The following is a 27,142-nucleotide window of genomic DNA, read 5'->3' as shown; positions in this document are numbered from 1 at the left end:
ATACACTGTAACGCAATAGGTGAAGACTCCATAGGCTTATAAGATCTAGAAATGTGCCTACCATATCTTACAAAACCATTATTAAATATTTTAAATAGCTGCTTATTACAAAATTTTAGAAAGGTTTGTGCACCAACAAATATGCAGCTTTGTTGATTTTTATAATATCATCCCGGACTGCCAATCGGGTTTTAGAAAGAACTTTAGCACTACCACTAGTCTAGTACACCTTCTTAATAACTGTAGGATAAATGAGGAAAAAAGGAAATAACATGTCTTGGATTATTGGATTTTAGTAGAGCTTTCGATACTTTAAACCACGAAATGTTATTAGCAAAGCTTTATTATTTTGGTTTTTCGAATAACGCGATTGATTTCTTTAAGTCATATCTTAAAAATGGAGCGAATTGCGTAGTAATCAACAAGGCTTCTACAACTGAAAAATCAAGTTATTAACCTGTATCGGTGTTCCCCAGGGTTCTATTTTGGGGCCGTTGCTTTTTTCATGTTGTAGATATGAAATCCTGCATAAAGTACTCAATGTTACAACAATATGCTGACGATTCCCAGCTGTATACTTCATTTACACGTGAAACTCTACCCATAATAGAAGAACAATTTAATAAGGATTTAGAAAATATAGATAACTTTTCCTGCGACCATAATTTGAAATTAAATTCGTCTAAATCATGTGTAATTTTTCTGGGTGGTGGAAAGAACGCCCTTAATGCAGCAACAACTTTAAATGCAAAAATTCGTAATGAGCAGCTACCAGTAGTATGAGAGGATAGCGGTATTTTATTTGAAACACATAAGTATAAAGGCTCAAAATTGCATACATGCGCTTAAGAAAACTTTAGGGCTTAAAAAATCATTTACCTCCTAAAACTAAATATTTTTTATGTAACACACTTGTTTTATCCTTATTTGATTATTGTGATGTGGTATATTCGGATTCATTGACTGAAGACTCCGCTTACTCAATACAAAAACTTCAGAATTGTTGTATGCGTTTTTCTTACAAAATTCCATTTAGAAGTCACATTTCTCCTTATTTAAACAATAACTTAATTCTAAATATGAAAAATCGTAGAAAATATCACATGTATTCCTTCGTGTATAAAGTTATAAAAACTAGGGAGCTATTATATTTACCTAACAATTTTACAAATTTTCTTCATGAGCATAACACTAGATTTATAAATTTATTTAGGATACCACAACATAAAACAGCAAATTTTCAAAAATCTTTTATTTTTTTCGCCTCTCAACTTTGGAATAGACTTCCGGCTAATTGCAAAAGTTTTCTGTTTACTGCATATAAAAAATATATTCGTAATAAACTGCTTGATTCTCAAAAAAACAATACCTAATCTACAATAAAAATTAAAAGAGCTGAGCCGCTCGATCTTCTATTGCTGTCTACTTATTATTGTTATAAATATTAATTAATTTACCTTTCCTGCATATCCAGAACCCCCGCCTGCTTCGCCTTACTTAAATATTTGAATATGATACTCAACACATGCATGTCTCGATTAATCAAGAAAATCTTTTTTTTAACTTTTTACTTTTAAGGTTTTTGAAGAGCTATACCACACAGGTTCTATCTTATGATGAACCTGTGTAAACGGTTCTCTATAATCGAGGCATGGTCCTATTTATCATGTATTTGGTGGGTTGTACAACATATGTATATTATTATGTTACAATTTTGTATATGATTATTTATTTACCTTCATGATAAATAAATTTGTTTTGAATTTGAATTTGAATATAGGTACAGAAACTTAATTGTATCAGATTTTGTAAAAAAAATTGAGTTCCTCATAATAATTCCCATATTGCTATATGCTTCGTTAACAATATAAGTAAAGTTTAAAAACAATAAAGCTTAAACTTGATATTAGATTGCAAATGCTTTTTGAATGATTTAAGACATTAGGCAAACCATTAACGTTTGTGTTCAATTATTAATGCATGTATTTAAGTTGTTGCCTTATTTTCCCCTTAAATCCATATGACTTGTCCCCTAAAAAAACCTTCTTAAAGCTTTCCAGTTTCCCGTAAATAGTAAATATAACATTCAATTAAGTACCCTCGGGAATATGGATGAGATATAATACGAACGACGCAATTTTGGAGCCTTTGATGGATTTGTAATTGGGTATTATTGATGGTAACGTTCTTGCGTTGGTATTCTGTGGCCCTTTAAATGCACAACGGTGTAGATAATGGAATTTTGCTGAATAGCCTTTTTCATTATGGGCTTAGAAGTGCTATCACTTCTGGTTTACTTTTTTATTTATCCGGTCGTTCTAAAAACCGTATTTAAACTCTTCTTCATAAAAGTTCTGGAAAGCTGTTGGGAATTTCAGAAATTGGGTCCCTTTTGTTCTGTTTATAGAAATGATATGGCTTTTGTAGACATCATTAGCTTCTGACATTCCATTGGTCACCAGAGTCTAAAGACAGCATAATCGTCAGACCTGACAAATAGTAAATCCTGATGCAACTCTAATTTGCTTTTGTTAAATTATTCCAAGACTACTACTTTTATATCTTTAAGAATAACTGCTGATGGCAAGTTAAGTTTTAGGGCTCATTTTATGCTACTTAGCGAAAAAAATCTTCGGCTGCTATGCTCCCAGGGTTGCTTATAGTGAGCTGAGAGAATCTATGATATAAACCACTTCTTTTGCACTTACATAGTCAAGGGTGGGATACGGTATTTTCTTCTTTTTTAAATTTAAAACCATGTATCATTTACGCATTGATTCATGTTATTTCTTGCGTTACGATGCTGATATTGTATAAACTGCTTGACGAATTTGAATCAATCCACTATTAAAATTAGTATTTAAAACATGAAAAACATTAATCATCCCTAATCGTTCTCTTACTACCATTTGTTTAATTTAAAATAATCGGCATTAAAGTTAAAACGTATATACGTTTTTGCGTGTAAATCGGGGATTAAGGAAGTAGCAACAAAGGAGCACGACGCCACACATAGTCGTTGCTTTAAAAGACGCGGTTAAAATAACCGGATAAATTGTCATTTCTCTCACTTCACTTGTCAAATGACATTCATGTCATGTATGCGTCAATCATGTCATTATCATTAACAAAAACTCCGAGTTTGAGATGTCTATATGTAATTGATAATTTTTGAATTTATTATTGTTAATTTCTATGAAAATGAAATAAGTTTTACCTAAAATGTTCGTATTTTAGGTTTTATTTAAGTTTATCCATAGAAAGAAAGAATTAAATATGAACGGTAAGTATTATGTTCAAAACTACGTGCAAATGCTCTTTTGTCCACTAGGTAGCTTACCAAAAGTAATTTCCTTAAAGTCTTGGTGTTATACCTCGGTTTTTTAGCTAATATTCTACTATAATCTGCTACGCGGTCTAATTTGTGTCACGTTTAATTCAGCATTAACATAAAAACATGATTTATTTTATACTTTCCTTTAGGATAAAGTTTGTAATCCTTTAAATTTTTTTTAGTTTTTATTTCCAAAAAATATAATTCATTCTTACATGAATCTATTACCAGGAATTATATCCAGAATTATATGGCTTTCTGATTTTCACAGGCATAACCCCATTATCTTGTAAGGTCAAAGCATTTTATAACTTAAAACTTATACAATTGTTGCTACTAATTTGTCCAATACAGGATATTAAACAATATTGTACAGAACAACTCCATTGGTATGGATATTTGGCTAGTCGTTAAAATATGGGTTGATACACCTCTTTCTGTAAAAAATGTATGTTTTCTACTTACCTCTGTACAGTTATTTATTATAATATAGTATTCAGGAATTTCTGGATTATCAATTTTAGATGACTGGTACAAGACTATTTTCTGCTCCTGGGTGTGAGACATTTATAATTTTCTGTGGACCAGTTTAATTGTAAAATTATAGCAGTCCTTATTTTGTATTCTGATATATAATGAAAATGCAATTTTATTTTTAATATTTTATTAGGCTTAAATTGTTGACAACAGATATAAGTTTTTTTATTAATTATAAAAATATGCATCCTACTTATCTGAGTTACCTTGCTGTAGAAAATAATTTACAGAATTAAATTTTGTCCTATGTCAACAATAAACCATGTTTAATGAATTTTATACATGAACTGAAAAAGAAAACCTTTAAGTTGTTACTAAAATAGAAATACAATAAATGAATCTGATATCAATAACTTAAAAACAGTAACCTTTTTTATTTTTGGTATCTTGTTTAACTGCCATATAATTTGGCCTTTATTGCTATTTTATATTAAGGAAAAACAAATCTTGATATGATTTTCATTTGTTTAAAAACTTTCCAATAAATTAAACATAAAATTGAGTTAAAACATATCATTTTAGTATATAATCCAATGCAAGGAATGCAAGAAATGGGTATGGTATGGATGGGATCCCAGCAAGCAGCTGGTGATGTTCCAATTGGGCTCGTCCCTCCAGATCCAGAGATGCTTCTAGAACCACATGAAAATATGTATTACACTCCTTCACATCACAGTATGTCCAGCCAATCAATGGAAGATATGCATAGCACTATGCAGAGTTCCCATATGGTAAGTAAAATGGTAGAATAAGGGTTAAAAATAAATTTATGAAGGCTGGAAAGATTGTGAACATTTTAAATTAAGGAAATGTTGCCTTAAGGCTACAAGAAATAATTACTACAAAAATATTTTTGTATATATAGCCAGATACCTTCCAAACCAATCTGTCCCAATAATTTTAAATCATTTAATAGCAGGCTTATTTTTATAGTATATGTATATAAGTTGTTAAAAAATACCAATACATAACAGTTGCAAGTTTCAAGTCAAAATATTATTGTACCTGATAACTACTTGTTTATGGCATTTACATTACAAGGCAAATGTGGTTTAACATGGACAAATTAAAAATATATATATATACAAATTCAAAATATGCTTTATTGTTCTAAACTGTTGTCGTGAACAAAACTGTATAAAACAAAAAAATAAAAGTAGTGAGAACGAACAATAAATCAAAATATAACTGAAATAAAATAAAGCACTGATAAAACTGAAAGCTCAAAAAACAATCACCAAACAATCAAACTTATATTAGTAGGTACTAAATTTGATTAACAAGGTATCATTATAATATTCTTCAATATCATAATAGGGTCTTACAACAAGCAATTTCCTGACTTCCTTTTTAAATCTATTAGTCTGAGAAATCTGTGTTATTCTGATAGGCAAGTGGTTAAAAAGTTGACAACTATTATACATAAAAAAGTCAATCATCAGGACCGATCTGGGAATGGGCAATGGCCACCCTATGTGTCTGCCTTTTGGATTAAAAAGGCAAATGCTGACTCAAACTGCCACCATATTTCTTGTGTATTAAAGATACTGTTTCAAGTATAAAAAGACAGGGCAATGTTAAAATTTTGTTTGCAACAAAGAAAGTCTTACATGCATTTGTAGCTTAAGCTTTATTCATGTACCTAATTGCCCTTTTTCGCGTTTAGAACGAGAAGCCCAAAAACATAACCCATTCCGTAAATGGGATTCAATTAATGCAAAATATGCCCTAATTGCAAACCAGTTTGATGCAAGCTTTCTACCCAGTTGTTCAATGTGTTGTTGAAGTTTTAGTTTATTCTATCTATTTGAATGCATAAGAATTTAATATCTAATGTAGTGCTTAACAATTGGTTTTCTAAGTAAACTGGTCCCAAGTCACATTTAAATGAGATATTATTGATTTTTGAGACATTAAAACAAAGTTTATTTAAGTTGCACCAAGTTTTAATTAGAGGCAGGTCATTATTAACAAATTTTGCCAGGATGTGCTCATTCATATCACTCCAGGACAGTAGCATCATCCGCAAACAAATTAAACATCCTAGAAATCTTTAGGCTCATAAAATTGTTAACATAAATAAAATTGGGCCAAGAACCAAACCCTGAGGTACACCACCATATAAGGTTTGCGGTAGAAGAAGCATAATCAAAACACACAGGCTGAGTTCTATCACTCAAATATAAACCATTCCACTGCCTTACTCCTAAAACTATAGATATCCAACTTATGCATCAATATTCTGAGATTAACACCATTGACAGATTTCATTGAGTCACAGAAGTCACAGTCAGTATAGAAAGTATCTGGAAAAAAGAGAGCACAATTATACTTTTACAGTATATACTTTTATTACTTGAATTACAGAATAACAATGAACAATTCATTTCATTTACTTATACAACCTTCATTTAATTCTAAACACTTAACTAAACGTCCAGGTACAGTAAAAACACTAGGTGTTATGGCGATGGTGGTTCAGGCCTGCAAAACTATATGAATCAAATCTTCTTTAATTTATGAGACTGCTCATTTCACTTCAACCTTCATCAATTTCCATATGTTTTCTATGGGACTAAGATCTGGTGAAGCTGCTGGCTCTGGAATTATTGTCAGTTGGTGTTCATGCATCCAAGCTTGAGTATAGGCAGAAGTATAGCATCTTGAATTATCCTGCTGAAAACACCGCCATCAACTATACAGAGAGGTGTAGCACCACATTGAGATATTATCCTCAAAAACATTGACAAAACTCCATTCTTTGTTGTTTTTCTAGTGGTGTTATTGCAGTGATCTTTTTTCTTTCCTTCATATGTAGCCTTACCTCTCAGTGCCATGTGGACAATTTGTGGACCCATATTTATTCTTCATTGTAAATCTGCAGACCAGTCTAAGTCTAGGCTCAGATTTCGTCGTCCTAAATTCACTAAAGCGTTTAAATTATTTCCACGAATCTTGAGTGGTCTTCCCGAAACTGGTCTTATATCTGTACCAGTTTTTATCCTCTTAATTGTCTCATACACTGCAGTTTTTTCAAGTTCAGTCAATTGAAATAGTTTTTTAACGTTTCAAACGCACTTTCTATACAAGTATTCCATCCTTTTCTTTTTTCTACTAGCAACATTAATTCGTGAAACTTACCCCTGTTTACAATAAAAAATATTTGATAGTTACTGTTATGTGATTTTATCCATAGCCCACTATCGGCACAATCTACTTAACACAGTACTTTTGTCTTGTTGTTTAAATGTTACAAAAAGAAAATATATTAAAATTAGAAAACAATAAAAAATTCTGGATACTTTCTAGTTGGACTATGTAATGGATGTGTTCAAGATATTTTTTATAACTGATATTAAATGGTAAGATTCTTTTATATGTAAGATTGTATCTGATTTAAGCATTGAAAGTTTACTAGCCCAGTATAGCTAATAATAATAGAATTTACTATTTAACATAATATTAACAGTTACATAATTGATCATTATTACAATTTAGATAAAATATAATTAACTTAAATACATCTAATATATTTATTACTTATCAGGTGCTTGTTGCTTCTTTAAAGTAGAAATTAAGTATATATATATTAACAATATATAAATTAAGTTGTACCCCTATTCTGCTAAAACTGCTGATTTAGGGACAGATGCCCAAAAGATAATTAACAATTAGTGTCAATAACAAAATTCCCTGCCATAATACATTTTTGTTAATATAGACTTAACCATTACTGAGAAGGCTGCAATTGGATTTCCAGAAAATAATAAAAATAGAAGCAGAAACAAATTTAACTACTATTCTAGTCTAATAAGCATTCATCCTAGCAACAGGTTTTGAAACTTTAATCGATTTAAAACAATTAGTAGTTAATATTGTACAAAGTGTTGAATTTCAGAAGACAAGTGCTTACTACTAAAAGCAATTAAAATAAAATATATTGCATTCTCAAGTATTTATCAATTGTTACTGCTATACATTTAAACCTAAGAACTCTTTTTGTTCTTACTTAAAATATAAGTGAGGACGTTATAAATTGAAAATTATTAAAATTTATCTAATATACATGTACCACTTTTCCTCAAATAACGTAATTTTACTAAATTTTATAATGATGTTTTAACCATGGGTGTAAAAATTATAGGATCCTTCTGAAAGCTATGACATGATGCACTTTATTGACATGAAGAATGAGAGCAATGATTCCAGCTATCTTGACGAAGACAGCTCTCAGCCTGTATATATGATCACGACAGCCACACAAACTTTGCCTTGTCCGACGAGAAAAATCAAGCCCGTGAAACATCCTGGTCTCGTCTTAAAAACGCCTATTGCTTACCAAGGAAATACTGACCCATCGGTGATACCTATTCAAAAAGATGGAATAGGTAATTGCAGTTTGTGCTGATCTTGGAAATACATTCCAACCACCTTGTTTGTCTTTTTAGCTGTCTGTGAAAAATGTGGAGCAATAGGGGTCAAGCATGCATTTTATACAAGAGAACGCAGGTTCTGTTCAATGGCCTGCGCTCGAGGTTATAGCGGACTTATACCTGAACCACTGCCACCAAATCAAGACATTCCTGAGACCAAATATCCATATGCAAGATATCGTTTCTCTATGAATTTTAATGATGACTATTCAGATTGCTATATAGATCCAAGGTAGTAAATTTAATAAAGCTATATTATTAATATATTTTTTGTGATTATGATTTCAGGCTACCTCAGTTAGAAAAACCTCCTCCCACCGTGGATGATACAGTGCCTCTAGTAAGAAGAAAACCATCTGAGTTAGCCAACTCTTTTAGCTGGGATTCACAACTAAGTGACAGGTACTTTGTGGCAGCTCCTGTAACTTGCTTTAAGCATGCCCCAATGGCGGATATTTGGGAAAACATTATGGTTGGAATGAAGGTAATAAATCTCCCATGGCATGTGTGGATTTTAACAAAAAATCTAAACTGTTTTAGGTGGAAGTGGAAAATACAGATTGTGATAATGTCTCTGATGCCATTCCAGACTCATTTTGGGTAGCTACAGTCATGAGAATTGTGGGTTATAAAGCTCAGCTAAGATATGAAGGATTTGGTGCTAATGATTCCAAGGATTTTTGGGTTAGCTTATGTTCAAATCAGGTAACAGATTTTGATGAATCTATAATATTTCTAAACATCTTTTTCAATTGCTACTAAAAGTCTCTTTACTTTGCTATTTAAATTTTATTAATACAATTTTTCACGTCATGTTGGTAACGTGTTTTTGAAAGGCAGTTTTAGTTTCACTTTTACTGTGTGCGTTACGGGTTAAATCAGAATAACGATTATACTTTACACCTAGAAAGAATGGATAATGTGTTTAAGATTCTTGAAATTCTACAGGTTTCACACTTACCTGAGTAAAACGCGTTCAGGGCGATAAACGTTTAAAAACAAATTTTGCAAATCAAAGCTTGCACTAAAACAATCCTAAAAAATGTATTGGCTATGCATTTAGCTTTAAAGTTGTATTGTTTGTAACCTTGAACTGCTTATTTGTAACTTTTTGTTTCCATTGATACTTTTTTTATAGCTATAAATTCTTCAACTTCACACAGAAAATTGGTTCCTGGACACAATTCTTCGATAATTATTGTATTTTTGACTAGCCTTAAAAATGTTCCATCAGTTTTCTCAATAACTGTCATGAGAATGTCAAAATCGTCCCTCTTTGAACTTTTTATTTTTACTTGCATAGTATGTTCAACAGAATATGGAGTAAACTTTGTATTAGATGAGCCTTTTCAATGTCTTTGCTTGATTTTCTAATTTCACATTTTATATTTCTTAATCGCAATATGGCTCCATATAAGGCTATTGTTAAAGAGTTAGATCAGCTAAACAAAAATAAATAAATATCTAGTCTAATGATAATGGCCAGTTTTCTTATTATTTGAATGAAGACTTGGCTTTGACTGGTAAGTCAAACGATATATCAGATCCTGAAAGAATCATATTAAATGCATGAGTATGGAACTTACCTGCTGTTTGAAAATTAAGGAGATGGAACGTACCATTGATAATCAACAGTTTCAAGTCAACGATTTCAAGTTAGGAAACCGTCATAAAGGTGCTGAAAAACCAAACATGTCAGCTAGTTTTTAAATAGGGCTCAAGGGAGGTTGCCACGTTGGCCTTATGGCCACGGAACGCTGCTAAAACCTTTTATCTTAGTCCGGGTGCTAATTATATTTCGCAAGATAATAAACATTCAACTACAACTGTAAATGAAACCCCTCAGGTAAAATGTACCGTCGATAAATAAAAAAAAGGATGAAGATGACTGGAAAGAGATTGTGTATAAGAGGAGAGGACCTTCTAATGTTACAATTGTTACAAATAACGTTAGTGGTAATAGAGGATTGGTAGAGTCTCTTAAGCAGTTTACTGAACTTCCTGTTTATTGCATTAAACCAAATACAGATGAAAATTTTTTTTGGTTGCCATTTTAGAACTGAAAGAGGGTAAATTATGACTATACCCAACCATGTGAAAGATGATATAACAGGACTTTTTCGGCTAAGGTCTGATTATAACAGTTTAAACTAAACATATATGATTCAAAATTTATAAAAGAAATGAAGGGTAATAAATTATGAAAGAATTAATACTTAAAACAAGCATAATTACTAAAAAGGAAATAAATACTAAATGAAATACATCTCTACTGGTATTAAACGACTAAGCACTACACTAAGAAATAAAGCAAAATAAATTCATAAAAATTCATTTACAGACAACAAAGAGATAAAATTATAACCTGCAATAAATAATATCTTAATCTACTCAGTTAAAAGTTTAGCACTGCCCATACTTTCCAGAATTCCAGAGGAAGATGATTAAACATTTTTATTCCTGCAAATATGATTCAATTCTTGGTAGCAAATTGCTTGTTACTAAATATCTAATAAAAATGAATCTTCCTTACAAGGCAATGTTTAGCAACTCTGGGAAATGATCATAACAGAATAAATTAAAGGTTATATTAGTATAACAGCAACACTGAAACATAAATATATGTCATAAAATTATATATTATACATTTAAATATTTGACCTAAATAATATTGGCATAAGAATATAACTCTAAATTTGTCTAAGATCAACATTTTTCAATCAGTTTAAGGGTCAAAAGCAAGTATTTAACTAAAAAAACTAGTAAGGAGAACTATATAAAACAATTTTTTAAGCCTTTATTATTAGTTTTTTTGTTAAATTCTGAACTTCATGAAATTTTTTAACGTTTGATAAGTTAATCATTTTTTCTCTCAAAGTGAGAAAAATTAACACCTAGAACCTAAACCCACTGAGTAGTGTGTACTAAACATTTTTTTATCTCAAGGTTCATCCTGTTGGCTGGTGTGCGACAAGAGGAAAACCACTTATACCTCCAAAAACCATAGAAAATAAATATAACGACTGGAAAGACTTTTTGAGAAAGAGATTAACTGGCGCTAGGACACTGCCTTCAAACTATAGCAATAAAGCTACAGAAAGTCTTAAATCTAGGTAAGGTCTAGTAAAGAGCTCTCCTTGATTTGTGTTATATATTCATATTATTTCTAGATTTGATATCGGTCTTAATTTAGAAGTAGTGGATAAGAATCATATATCGCAAGTAAAAGTGGCCGTAGTACATAAGATATTAGGTAAAAGACTTAACGTAAAGTATTTTCGATATGGCGCCGGAAGATGGTGGATTTTGGTGCCATGAAGACTCGCCTCTCTTACATCCCGTCGGATGGGCCCGAAAAGTAAGTTTTTAAATATTTGCTTACCTGTATTTTAGTGTATTTACTATTCATTTTGGCTTTGTTCATTCATTTTGCTTATTTCAATTCGAGAGCATTTATTTGTTAAATAATACTACAAGAAATATAATGGCATTTTAAAAAAATATATATTTTATGCGACAAAAAGGACAGTTCGTTCATTAAAAGAAACCGCTACCATACGTTCCTACAGAAATGCATAGAAAACTGCCCTGCGAACAAATACAAAAAAGAAAATAAAAGGAAAATACATTTTAAATGCCAAATGTTAGTTTACACTTTCCTTTCAAGCTTATTTTGAATTACAGCATGTTTTGTATAGTATGCAAAACTGTGAAAAATAAAAGATTTTTCTATATATGACTATGATCTTAAGAAAAAAGCAAAAGCACAGAGGAGGAAGCTGTGCGGCGAATTTGGAGTTCCCATCACGACTGAATGAACAGTGATCACAATTTTAATTTTAACGGTTTTAATGCCGAAGTCAGCTTATTATTAAGTGTTTTAAATTGCTTGATAATATTAAGCCCGAGAATTTCTTTCTAAAACTAGTATTCAGCTTACAGAAGACTCTCCAAATAACCAGGTCTTTGATCATTAATAATACGTACATAAAGCTATAAAGAATTGCCATCACCATAATCAAAAAGTAACAAAATTAAAGTATTGCACAATAAACAAAATATTTTTGTTTAAAAGGAATATATTTTTTTAGTTTATATACATTTTTAAGTATAGCAGATAAGCAGATTTTAATTTTAATTTAATATAAGGCTCGAAGGTTATAGAACTATCTATAATAGTACCCAAGATTCTTTGCTCGGTCGACAATAGGAAGTTGATTTCCAGCTAAATGAATGTCCCAGTTACCTTTAATGTCTTTTCTAATGTTTCAGTTTCCTAGTATTATGATTTATGTTAAATTTTAAGATTGGTTCCACTTCTTTAATGGTAAACGGTAACTAATCGCTTTAAATGATTATCTATTAAATTCATTCAAGTTTCTATTATTGTTTTTCTTTTAAATGTTAGTACCGACCATGGTAATACAGAGCTAGTATTTAACAACCAAAAAATATTTTGTACTAAATTAAGAGTTTAAAAGAATATAATAGATCAGAAATTTAATCTAAGGGAAAATCTTTTTAGGTTGGTCATCACTTGGTAGCACCAATTAATTATATTGAAAGAACTAGTCAAGGAATTTATGAGGATGAGGATGCCACTGAAGAACTTTTTAACCCGATTCAAGTGGGATCCCCAGACTATAATAACTCAGGTATATATAATATAGACTCAAAAGCTAATTTTTTTAAAAAATATTTTACACTTTTTACTTTTAGGTTTCAGAATTGGTATGAAACTCGAAGCAATTGACCCTCTTAATTTATCCTCGATATGTGTGGCTACTGTGATGGATGTTCTACATTATGGTTATATAATGATTAAAATTGACACCTACGAGTCCGATATTGGAGGTAAAATTTTGTCATTCGTATTCAATTTCTAATATTCATGTATATTTTTTAGTAGGCGCTGATTGGTTTTGCTATCACGTAAAATCGCCATGCATTTTTCCAGTAGGGTTCTGCCATAAACACAATATACCTCTTACCCCACCAAAGGGCTATGACCAGGTAAGAATATTATTTTTATAATGGATATCTATTTTATTATTTTCTTAAATAAAAATCATAATATTAACTATAGAAAAAATACATAAAAACACACAAAAAATGGTTTCATGAATCACCAACTTTAATGAATTTTGTGAAATAAAGTTGTAGTGGTAAATAAAATATAAATATTAATAATAACAAACAAAAAGCAAACCTTACAAAAAACCTAAGACACATAATAAACAATCAATTACGTAATATATAATGTAATGTCAGATAAAAAATAATACACATCGAATCAGGAAGTAGAAAAAATCAAAACAAGGGTAAAGCAACCACAAAACAAAGGAAAATTTAAAAGAAAAACATAAGGGACAACGAACAGAAGCCGATTTGTGTATTCAGATCAACTAGTATAAACATCAGATTGGTGGACGAAATAATTTCAGTTGTCGACAAGTGCAAGAGTTTGAGCCTTGTAGTGGACGACCTTCGATTTAAACATCACTTTGCAAATTTTCTCAAAAAGCTTTAAAAATCTTGATTTAAAATTAATGCAGTTGCACAGGCACTATTTAGGTATGGAATGCGGATAATAAAAAGAAAGATTAGAAGAATAAAAGATTCCTTGGTGCTCACAGTGTAGTTACTGTGATGTGGTTTATGGCTGGTGTCTTGATTATGAGGATAGGGGTATTTTAAAAGGCTTTTTTAAAATATCGTAGTTTGCCCTAGAAAATATCTTTTAGAAATGATGTACACCATTTAAATTTAACAATAAATACTAATCATTCACATATTATGATTATTTAAACTATAATTTTTTTTACAATTTTTCTTATCATATATGTAAATTCCCTAAATGTAAACCTAGATTGGGTATCAATTTCTTGCAGTACTTCTCGTAAAAAGAATTTTTTTTTTAATGATTCTTGGATTGTTCACTGCATTTTTTGTATATATTTGCTGAGGTCTTTGGTATGATTACACATCTGTTTTTTTATTTTTTTTTGTAGTGACTTTTTTTTGAAAATTGAAAAAAAATATAAAAATTGTTTTTTGGGTATGTACCTACTTATATTGTACTTATATTGTTGTATTTGATTAGATTAGATTGATAGCGTTACTTATGCCACTTATGTGGCTTAATGACTTATGTCTTTAAGCCACAATGTTAAAACCAGATCTGCCTTGGCAGAATTCCGACGTTGTCAGCCATTTATTTGCACATTTTTGGTTACTACTAGTTTTTGTAAGCTTGTATTTTTTTTTGCCAAATAAAGAATGTTTATTATTATTATTTATTACCTCCTTAAACTAAGGAAACATACACTATCGGACAAAAGTAGAGCAACAAATTGTATTTAACAGTATTTTATTTTACTTTAGTTCAACAAAATATATTTAACACATTTAACAACAAAAACAATTGAAAGTAATACATTAGTAATTGATAGAATATCCATTATTATTAATTACTTGCTGACAACGGCGCGGCATTAAAGCAATCAACTTCTGAATGACATTTTCGGGAAGACTTGTCCAAACTTCACTAATTTTATTTATTAAGGATTGTTTATTTGGAAACATTTGGGTATGAATACGACGTTCTACTTCTTCCCAGAGATTCTCAATGGGGTTAAGATCTGGGGATTGTGCTGGCCACTGTAAAACACGAACATTATTTTCCCGAAACCACTGTTGAACAACTTGTGAAGAATGTTTTGGATCGTTGTCCTGTTGAAAAATAAAACGCAGTAGCATTTCCCATTCTGCATAAGGAAGCATAACATTCTGCATGATATCCCTATAAACAAATCGGTCCATCGTATCATTAATAAAGTGCATAGGGCCTACCCCATTCCATGAAAAACAACCCCATAAAAATACACTACCTTTACCATGCTTAATTGTAGGTGTTACGTATTTAAGATTAAACCTTGTATTGATTGTTCGCCTCACACGCCTCATTCCATCAGAATTGAATATTTTGTATCGCGTTTCATCACCGAATAGAACTTTTTTCCAGTCATTGACGGTCCAGTTTAAATGCCGGCGTGCAAATGCCAACCTTGCTGCTCTATTTCTTATTGAAACTAACGGCTTTTTAGCTTGACGTCTACTAAATAACTTTGCGTCTACTAACCTTCTTTGTACTGTTCGTATACCAACCGTAATTTCTGGAATTTCGGCAATAATTCGAGGTGCGGACTTCCAAGTATCATTTTGGGAAATCCTTTTGATGCGTCTGTCATTACTGATGTTTTCCTTGGCCTTCCCGATTTTGGCAATTTCTCTAAATGTCCCTTCTCATTATACGATGATATTATTTTGGACACAGTGTACCGGGGTAACTCGAACTGTCTTGAAATATCGGCTTGTTTGTTACCTTCCATGAATCCATTCACAACTCTTTGCTTCAAGTCTTTTGAAATTGGAATTCCTCTAGGGATGATTAATCTTACACAGAAATGTTCAAAAAAACATAAAAATCACCTTACACAATTATTTTATCCTTTTACTTTTGCTAAAACCCTTCTTTTGAACAATTTATTTGAATGTTGCTTTACTTTTGACGCGTTACTAGACTTGACGCGAAGCATTTAAACTTAAACGTCAAAATAAAATAATTTGTTTTGATTGCGAAAATTTTTGTTGACAGTGATAATCATAGCCTACTTTGTAGTTTTAAAACATAGTGGATTTGTATACGTTATCATGCATTTATAATTTTAAAATCGGTATTTGCAAAAATTTCTGGAAGTGTTGCTCTACTTTTGTTGGATAGTGTATGCTACCTATATGATACAACTTGAGTTAATATATTTTGTCCTGAAGAAGCCAATAAGCAGAACCGCGTATCGGCAAGTACTAGAAGATCGTCCGATTCATCCTTTTGTTATGTTACTTTCCGTGCTTTTTTTTCAATTATAAATAATATAAAATTTGTAACCATTATATAAACGTTGTATATATATACAAAATATTCCAAATATTCCTAAAAATTAGTATACAATTAATTTAAAAAAATATGAATGTTTTATCGTATGTGTTTATAATGAGTTATTTAGGATATTTTATGTTTGTTTCATAGTTTGGGGGTTTATCACATAGCCATGTAATTTTTTTCAAAAGTATCAGCTATTCATTCCTTCCTTTGACATTTTCAGGCTTCTTTCGATTGGAACTCTTACCTCATCCAAACCGGCCATATTCCCGCAGATCCAGGTTTATTTAACACATACGTACCTTTGCACGGTTTTGTTCCCGGCATGAAGATCGAGGCAGCTGATTTGATGGATCCTAGGTTGGTGTGCATTGCCACCGTAGGAAAAGTCGTTGGCAGATTATTAAAAGTAAGTGTAAAACATATTCTATGGGCAGAAAAAGTAGAAATTGTTGTTTGTCAATTTCTACTGTTTTTTATAAGGTGACGAATTTATAATTACATGAAACTTATAACCGGTAACGTCTTATCAACGTCTGTTATCTAGACTGCCTAAGTTTCACCGTTTTTCAGATGTTTAATTTTAGTTGATTGGTTAGTCGATTTAGAATTTTATGTAAAAAATTTGTTCAAAACGATTTTTTTTAAACGAAAGCTCTCTTTTTCATTATTTTATTATGTTTACAACTAAAAATAGCAAAAATAAAAACAATTGTATTTTTTATTTAATTTTTCATTATTAGTTTTTCAACTCTTAACATGAGGGTTTTGGTGTATTTGGATATGTATTAGCAAATAACGTCTGAAAAATCTGATAAGTCCTTGTTAAAACTCTGTTACATTCTTCATAGATAATTTAGATAATTTTTGTGTGTATATCCCTTACGCTCCCGAGTCTACTTTTTTTAGAATTTTGAGACAAAACTTTACGCCAATGCTTATTATGACCACATTAGAGATCCTAATTTTTTTCAGAAAAAAAATCACATTTGATAAGATTTTAGGGACTCTCACGATTGTGTTGGATAGGAGCCAAAATGATACTGGCACAAATGTGAATAAAACGAAAAATATATTGAACATGTTTATTTCTACGAAAATACACTACTTAACATGAAATGTTTTAAAGCAATTTTGGTTTTTTTGTAAACATAAGTAAACATTACACTTAATACATTTGATTCTTGATCTACTTTGACAGGAGTCCAGGCAATAAGTGTTGAGATTTTTTTGATCCTCATCCACTGGCCAATGATCAAATCCATTGAATCTTTTATCTTCACAAGGTAGAGGTGTATATCTTACCTTCTTGGCAGAAGGTTCTTCATTTTCATCCGTTTGAGCGTGTTCATAGTTTAGATTTCTTTTTTTTGTTCCACAAACCATAAATTCTCCTAATGCTAGTCGAAACTGCAAAAAATCTTAGATTTGCTTTGAGCTATATCCATTTTTTTTACAGTCATTTCGATATTTCATCCAGCTATTCACAATAGCTATGTCAAATAAGTGTAGATTGGTTTTAAATGTCCATTTTCGGGTTTTAAAGTATGTTCGATAAGCCTCAGTTATTTGATTACAAATATCAACTCCGCCCATCTTTTCATTATAAACTTTAATTACATTTGGACAGGATACTTCTATATGTTTTTTTGTGTTTTTATCCCATGTCTGAACAGTTTTTACTGGTTCTATTCAAAAAGCCGTAGATGCCATGACGACTGATTTGTTATCTTTCCATTTTGTCAAACATACTTTCGTATCATTTTTTACGTGCACTTCTGCGTCGCCTCTTTTCATAGTAGCATCTTTTTGAAATACACATCCTTTTACTCTGTTTGTCATTATGGTTCCCGTTCCTTCCATTTTTAATTCTTTTAATTTTTCAAATAATGATATTGTAGAAAAATATCGGTCAAAAAAAATAAAGCTTCCAGGTTTGTATTAAACGAAGAATAACTGATGGCCCTAAACCAAGTTGTTTATCTGGCAATGGCGTCAAGGAACCCTGGTATATTTCGAAATCCAATATTGTACCACAAGACGTTGTAATGACAAAATTATTAAGTCCAACCGGCCTTGGTTTATTTTTGACAAATTGACGTATAGGACATCGTCCTAAAAAGGGTATCATTTGCTCATCAATTGAAAAACAACCATTCTCTGGCCTGTGAATTTCAAGTCATCTTTGTCGAACTCGGTCTATCATTGGTTGAACTTTCCAGAGATGATTCTTCTTTTTGATATCATCCGATACTGATAGATTATCGACTACGTGAAAATTCGTTCGAAGTTTATAAAACCTGTCACGCGCCATAACATTAGCTATGAGAGGTAATCGATATTTGATACTCCAGTAAAGGTGGATTCTAGGAAACTTAAAACATCCCATAATTGCATGCATACCAAAAAATTGCCTAATTTCTTCATCAGTCAATTTTGGAGTGATTTCCCTACCATGTTGTTGCAAGTAATACTGAGAAGTTAACATTGCCCCCATTTCAAAAAACTAATCATTGAAATATCTACTAAAATAACCCCATGGACTCAAAACTGGCTCAGGTTCATGGTTATCAAACATAGTAGGGATTTCTTTGCCTTCAAATGGCTGCTTTACCCATGTTGGAGCAGAATACTTTTTTTGGCTGGTACTAGGTCTAGGCGTGTCCTCGTCACTGCTGCTGCTGCTGTCGCTGCTGCTTTTGAACTCTTCATCTTCCGATAAAACGCGTTCGGGTGGAGCAAAAAATTCATCATTATCGCTTTCCACCTCGAAATCGGACTCGAGGTCATCAAGGAGTTCATACACGTCATCTGGATTGGCTACGAGCCTCTCCAAGTTCAATAATCTCTTGGATCCTAGAAAAAACATAACTATTAAAAAACAGTTCCGAATTTTTTTTTGTATTGGTTGGCCCGTTACAATTGTGATACAGCGACATAGTACGCACTTCTAAAAATGGCCGCAAAATATTTTGAAATATTTTTGAGCTTATTAGGAAAAACAATGTATTACTTAAATAATTGACCGTGCGTTAAAAGCATAAAGAGGTGTCTTGCACAATCGTGTCGTATCGTTTTGGACAGTTAAAATATCATTTTGATGTTTATATCCCATGTTAATAAGACTCACACAATTGTCACATGCTGGAGCGTAAGGGATATTTTATTTGCATTTATAGACAAACTAATAATATAGTGGCTTTGACAAAATAGATGAGGGAAATGTACCAAAGAGTGTTAATACTTATATATCTATATTCAGATTCATTTTAATGGTTGGGAAGAGGAATTTGACCAGTGGCTGGACTGTGAAAGCTCGGATATTTATCCGGTAGGCTGGTGCCAAAGTGTCGGCTATAAACTTGAAGGGCCCCCAGTTCATAGCAAAGCTAGTCAACCCCAATCAAAAGTTCCAAAAGGTAATTTGTGCATTTTTTGGTCTACATTCAGTATGCTTATTAAATGCTCTTCTATTCATAGTAAAAAAGAAGCGAAAGAAGAAAAACAAAGACAGCTGCAAGAATAGTTCCGTTGGAAGTTCATCGTCGACTTCTCATTCAATAAGAACGCCCAAGGTAAGTTTTTTTTTTTTTAATTTTTATAACTGACAGGTATTTCATCTATAGGGATAAATTTATATAATAATTAGACTTAACAAATTTGAAGAATGGTTTCACAGTAAAATTCTAGAGACTACTTTACAGTTCCTACTCTACAGTTTTCCAAAATGTGGGTGGTATTCAATTCAAGTTAAATGATCTTAAATATGCCTTGTATAATATTATCCAATAATGATTTCTTATCTGATTGTTTTATATAGCAAATAAATAAAATTGGCATATGATCTAATATTTTAAATGATAATCAGGACAGGGTTTGAATAACATTGTTAAGCAAAATGGCAACAGCACTGAAATATTGTAAAATATGAAGACATCAATGAAAGTATTATTTGGTGTTTTAAAGAATGATTTGACATGAGGTATGAAGTTAAAGCTGACAAGAAAATTTAAATAGGACGTTGACGGAAAATCTTGATATTTGACGATAAGGCACTTTGCGAAAAATTGATAGTGATCTGGATAAATATTGCAGATTTTATATCAGCGTAGAGAGTAAATTATCAGATAGTGAACGTTTTGTACGTTACTTAAATTTTACTTTATTATTAATTTTTCAACAAGAACAAACTCAGGAGAGAATTCTTAAAAGCTTGCCTTAATATAGGATGTGCCAATTTTATAATGATCTGTTGTTATTGATCATGACTTAACCAACTTGTTGCAATTTTCAAAAATAATAAAACAAAAGCTGTTTAGATGTAAGGTTTTTAGCATATTATGTATGCATACTTCTATTAATATATCTTTATTTATCAATGAATCAATATTACTATTTGGCATTAGTGTTATGATTCATTAAATAAGTAGATAAAAAAAATATATATCAGTAAATTTTTTATATACTGTTCGGTCCTTGTTAACAATTGAATGTAGACAAATAAAATAAAAAAAAAAACAATAATAATAAATAGAGGGTTTTTTTGACATGTAATCAAACTCTGGGGCGTATATCTGATACCAATTTTAAATCTTTTATCCCCTGATAGTAATAATACCACTGTGTCCGAAACATGTCGAGAATTTTAAAAAACTGAATGTTTAATAAGTAAGTGGAGGGAGACTGCAAAATTTTTAATTTAACTTTATCGAGTTTATTCACTCTTGCTGATATTATTTGTTAAATCCCAGCACTAATTTGAGAAAATAACTTACATTCCGTAGTTTTTTTAGCCTTTTTGTTTAGTTTTTTATTGACTACTACTATGATGTATAACTAAAATTTATTGACTATTTTACATGGTATTACTGCCTACGGCTTACTGTATAAAATAAGTAACTTTTAAACAAACTGTAAAATGATTACCAGAAATTGTTTTCAATCTCTTGAAAGAATTATTTGCAGTATAATTTTTATCGATTCTAGACTGAAAGCCGGGAGATATTTGACTCTGAGCAATACATCGAAAATGATGTCCCCGAAGCTGATCACGATGATAACTCGGTCAGTGTCGATCTGAAGAGTGAAACTAGTGAGGACCACCAAGGGCCTGAAGCAGGTAAATTGATAAACTTTTGCATTTATCAATAGAGTGTTTTCTTATATTGAATTTGTCAGAAAAGTACTGATAAGTTTATAATAAAAACTAAAAAGGAACTTATTTATATTTTGTTGTTTCATCTCTCATGGATAAATATTTGACGTTTTGCCATATAAAACGGTTTACAAAATTTGCCTGTAAAAATTTTACTTCTATTAATCTTAATTTTAGGAGAAGAATCTATAGGTCCCGACCAAAGCTTACCTATTGCCTCGAGTGGACTGCCTAGAATGCCTATACCGATTATGGAAAATTCTACAGCTATTAAATCTGAGCCTCCAGAACCTAAAGTTGAGCCAGTGAATCTATTTTCGGCTTTAGAGGTAAGAAATATTCGTTGACTAAAGGTAACCAAAACGGTAGTAATAAATTAGACTAAAAACCTTTTTTTAGTCTAATTTATTATTAAAAAAAAACTTATACGGTCTAAATAAATCTGTCTTCTTAAATAAAGATTTACATAAAAATTAAATTAATAGGGTTGCTTATACGGAAATGTTGAAATTTAGGCTAATCGGAATATTTTGCCCGGGGTAAAAGTGAGAACGAACTAAGCTTTGATTTAGGATTAGTTTAACTCACTACTAACATACCCAATTAATTTATTGCACTTTTTCGCTCAACTTGTTGTTGTTGTATAATTGACCTGATATGTAATGTCTTATTTAGTTTGGGGTTGAATATATGTGTTAAATAGATAATATAAACATAATGCGTTCTATCATATTGCACTTCTTATTTTATATGCGACTTATCTTCAATTATTATTAAAAAGCTTTTTAACTAATTTTTTTATAAATTTTATCTTGGTCCAGAACGGTGATACCTGTAAAAGTTAAAATCATTTCAAGTGCTTGGTATATAACCGTAAAAACAATGTTGAAAGACAGGATTTTCTAAATATGCCTATATTTTTACTATATTATGATGTAATGCCTTATACTCTACTATAGCAGAAATAATATCATTTAAGGAATAAATTGTTGTAAATAAATATTAATTTTTCCTCTTCAGTCATCTGCAGCTGCGTCTACAAACACACCTACACCCACCAGTACAACAGCCGTTAGTACAAGTCCGAAAGTAATACCGCGATTAATAGATAACGGTAACAATATCAACAATTCAAAAGGAGAGTTGTGTCCGTCGGAATGGTCCGTAGAGGACGTATCCGAGTTCTTAAATGTTAACGACTGTGCAAACTATTGTGAGGCGTTTAGCAAAAAGGTAAGTGATGAAAAGAATCGTTATTTTAAATAATGAAGGTCCTTAACAGTTTTTTTTAATATTACTCTTGGGTCAAAAAGAACAAATATTTTCTTGTATTATGATAAAAAAGTATACTTATAAATTTCTTACCAAAATATTATTGGAATTACCTGTTTTGTTTGGTAATTTTGATTTAGCATTTACTGGGTATTAATTATTTTCTTTGTTTTTATATTAATGTAATTTTTATGATATTTGGGTTTTTAAACTATATAAAATACTAAAATCCAAATTTATATTACTGGCAATTAAAGATACTTTAGAGGGAAAGTTTCAGTACAAGAAAAAGTTTTATTGTGGAACTTATTGGCTCTTACCTCTTAACATTGGTATTAATATTTACATAGTGATTTGAAATGTTTCTTATAAATAAAAAGGATTTCTTTTCGCCTGTAAAAGGCTTTTTAATACTTATTCTGAATTCGATAAAAAATCGGTTATATAAATCATTGGTATGGTAACTTATAGCATATAAACCAGATTTATTAACAAAACAGAAAAACTGTTCTTTGCTGTTTTATTTAACTTTTCTGATAGTGTTTTAAGCCTTAAGGCATGTCTTAGTCTGAAATAGCTTATATTCGTAATTAACAAAACTAAAAATGGGAATAGAAAAACTGTTTTTGTGAATACCCTACACTGAGAGACTCTTCTCATCTGGATATTCAAAAAACTATTGAATAATAATTTTTGGCATCATGCTTTATCATACAACTCTATAAAGTATATATCTTTCAAAATCCTATCAAAACTTGTTTATTTCTATGTTGATTTTTGACATATTTCATCTGTCAAAGATAAGAAGATATAGCACTTTCTTCCTCGAGAAATACCGAGCTAGTAAACCAGATCTGTGGAGCTTACGTATGCGTAACCGATAGGTTTGTACATAAATTTGATAACTTTACTGACTAATCTTTAGCCAGACCAACATAATTGCAAATCTAAAACGATAAGTTTAAATATATGCAGGGGGCGTAAAAAATCATAAGGTAATAAATCCAATACTCAAAATATTTTCATTTTTATTTATTTATTTTTTCTACAAGATAGGCACTTAATTAACTTAATACTTCTTTATGCCTATAAATATTGAATTCATTATTAAATAATACAATAAATATTTATATATTTATAATTTTATGTTTCATTGATGTATGTAAAAATATAAAGAGTATCCTATTTAAAATCAGAAAATTAAGGCAATTTTGGTTTTGCAAGAACTGACCAAAAACAACTGAACACGTCAAAAAATTCGCACAAATTTCATTTGTTTATACAATCGCTTTATTGTCAAAAAATTATAAATTTTGTAGACAAAGCTAATATAAATAAATAAATAAACACATACAAGTAAACACATGAGTACACAAAAACACAAGACATTTAGATTTTATACATATATTAAACTAGGTAACCTATTGTACAAGGTCAAATTACTTATACAACTAAATGTTTATAAAGTCAGAAGTTGATATTAAAAAGAATATAAAACAATACAAAAATGTAAATTAGGTAAAAGAAGTATAAAAATAAGTTGAAGTTAAATTACGACTATTATCACAATATAGGTATAACTAATTCTAGGGATGGAGACTATAAAGTAAATAGGGCCAGTGTGTGTGTGGTATTTAAAAGGAAAGATTAAAAAAGTCTTCTACTGTGTATAAAGCCTTTTCCAATAGTAAAGCTTTTAAGGCATGGCGAAAACAGGAAAATGTTGTCATAGATTTAATCGTAAAAGGAAGATGATTGTGCATTTTTTTGCTCTATAGAGTATAGAAGTTTTTACTAATTCCTACCGTGGGGTTGGCAAATAAGTTTAGATTGAAATACAACTTATCAAACAAGTTGGACAACTTATCGGTTGAGGCTTGTAGGAGCAATGCAATACACCACATGTTTCGGCGATCTGCACGTTTAATTCTAAAGTGTAATCAGTAGAAAGGAAGTAGGAGAAATGCTAACGCTCTCTTTTTAACTTGAAATTGTGACTTAGACTTAAAATACATTGATTTCTTCACCTAAGGCCTTAGAATATTAACTTTTGGTGACTTCAAAAATCAACCCAGAAACTGCATACCCTCGTACTATGCAGTATAAATAAATATTTTATTTACGACCCATCTTTAACTAAAAAAATTAAATCCAATAATTTAATGTATACTTTGTTTCAATTACTTATAGTCGATTCCAAATAGATAGAGAGTAATAAAATCTTGCATTAAAAAAGTAAAGTATGAAAAGTTGGGGTATAGGGTGATCTTTCAAAAGTGTATACCACTTCCATAGTTTGCAATGCGAAATTAATGCTTTTTACGGAGTACAGGTAGTATCATCCAGGTTTGCTTGGTTTTGGGTTGGTTTATGAGCTTTTCTATTATTATCCATCGGATAAACACTGAAAATTGACAAGCGCGTGCAGGCACGGTACTATAACATTAATTAAACCAAGTATTATAACTTTATTGAAAGTTTAGAAAAAATATAAATAATATTACATATTATGTTTTTAATTATAAAAGATTGTATTTTTCGTCATTGATTTAAATAAACATTAATAACTTTCTTATCACTTCCTTAATGGCTTTTCTGTACTATGCTTTGAGGTTCTTCTTGACTTGTCTTTCTTTCTCGCAATACTCTATAATTGGTAGATTTTCCTATTCCAATCCTATTTCTGTACAACTTAATCTACAGCAAAACTAGGGTGGTCGTGTTTTAAACAATCATGCACATTTAAAACAATAACTTTTTCATTGACTGACAATGCAGGAGTACGGGTAGTAGATCTATTATTAGAACTTCTGTTCGTACAGTTCGTAAGTCTTGAATCCGTTTATCTATGCTAAAATTCATATTTTGACCATCATAAACCGAAACAAAACGTGATATGTCCTTAGTAAATTACATTGAAATAATTGTGTTCTTTTCAAAAGGGGATTTACTATTTTTATTTCTCTCAAAACGTGATATTTACATAAATTAATATTTACATTTCATTTTTTACATGTTTGGTTTAAATTTTATTATACTTTAAACTAATTAAACGAATGATTTTTACTAAAAAAAAGGTTCGAGGTCATTACACCGTTGATTTAAAATGCTATGAGAACTATAGATTTGAGAATCTGTTGGAAAAACCGGTAACAATTCTTAAAAAGGGAAAGAGGCACCCTTTGTCATGGGATAATTTGAATTTGGGGTTACATTCATTAACCAAGAACAAAAAAAAGGACATAAAAAAGTTGCCGAACAAACAGTTTGGTGATGAGTGGTTTAATTTGGAAGAACTACAGTGGTACAAAAAATTAATAATTGATGATCCAAATAGTGCTTCCGAGGTACAATCAAACCCCGAAATGGAAAATATGTGTGATTGTGTTACAGATGATATAGGTGAAATAAAAGTTTAATAAATTTTCAACTTCTGATCACTAATATTTTATTGTTTTGACCTAGAATTTGTGTTTTGTTTATTTTTGATAGCGTCTAAGATATTTGTAATAAAAAATATTAAAGATCTGCTTAATTTTTTATTATCCTGATAAAATGTAATCAAAACAAAAACTCATACTTCTTACTAATAATAAACAAAACAAAAGGGGATATTTACAATTAGTTCAAGACAAAAGGGGATTCATTGAAATGGATTTTTCAAAAGAGGATATTCTACAGTTTTGGCAATTTCTAACATCAAAATTAAAAGGCATGATTTTTTTCTGAACATTGTGTTTTAATAGTAGGTTTATGTACTTTCTAAATAGTAAAACCATTTATCCGCAAATATTTTCGTATTTGTTCTAACAGTTTTTTTTGATTTCCTGAAAAAAAAGATAAGATGTAGATATCCCCATTTGAAAAGACACTCCTCATTTATACTCTGTGTTTTTATTACCAGTCCTATTTATTTATTTACATCCGCCAGATTATTTGGCACAAGCACAATGAAGTGTACATTATAAATATACTGCTAAATTAGTATATTAAATATTATACTAATCTGTGTTGAATTTAAAAATCGCACCTTCCTGTACCCTTCTTATAGCGTCTGAATCCTACCTTTTTTTTCTCGCTTTATTTATTAACTTTGTATTAAGGTTACCCAGGCCTATGGATGACCACAAAACTGTCAGAAAGTTACACTTAATTATTCTCTACCTATTTGAAATACAGTATAATATAATCAATATATATATTTTTAATGAATTTTGTTTTTTTTTAATAGCAAGTGACTGGCCAGGCTCTCTTGGATCTCAGCAAAGAAGATATACTCGAATATACGGGTGGCAAGGTGGGACCGAGCTTAAAATTTTTGATCTGATCCAACAGTTGAAAATGAAGGTTAAGCCTTCGTCGCTACGCCATCTAAATATAAAAGCCAATATCAAAAAGATTTTATAGTGCCTGATATAAAGCAAAAGTAAATATTTAGAGGTGCGTAAATTATATTTATTTTTACTTGA

General features: G+C 30.6%; 1 protein-coding gene across 1 annotated transcript; it reads left to right on the top strand.

Annotated features, from left to right (window-relative positions):
- The first annotated feature begins 3,119 nt into the window (after positions 1-3,119).
- LOC126741249 (polycomb protein Sfmbt) lies at positions 3,120-27,142 on the top strand. Its single transcript, XM_050447629.1, is given in 20 exon segments — positions 3,120-3,283; positions 4,394-4,602; positions 8,016-8,259; positions 8,320-8,536; positions 8,593-8,788; positions 8,845-9,009; positions 11,251-11,417; positions 11,475-11,580; positions 11,582-11,662; positions 12,830-12,959; positions 13,024-13,158; positions 13,211-13,317; positions 16,470-16,655; positions 19,509-19,665; positions 19,727-19,821; positions 21,233-21,365; positions 21,579-21,730; positions 22,422-22,634; positions 26,905-26,977; positions 26,980-27,142. Coding segments are annotated over 20 exon segments (2,874 nt in total). The 5' UTR covers positions 3,120-3,276; the 3' UTR covers positions 27,081-27,142.

Source organism: Anthonomus grandis, chromosome 10 (assembly GCF_022605725.1).
Source record: "Anthonomus grandis grandis chromosome 10, icAntGran1.3, whole genome shotgun sequence".
Classification (NCBI taxonomy): domain Eukaryota; kingdom Metazoa; phylum Arthropoda; class Insecta; order Coleoptera; family Curculionidae; genus Anthonomus; species Anthonomus grandis.
The sequence above is the reverse complement of the archived record's forward strand: the minus strand, read 5'-3'. Positions and strand labels throughout refer to the sequence as shown.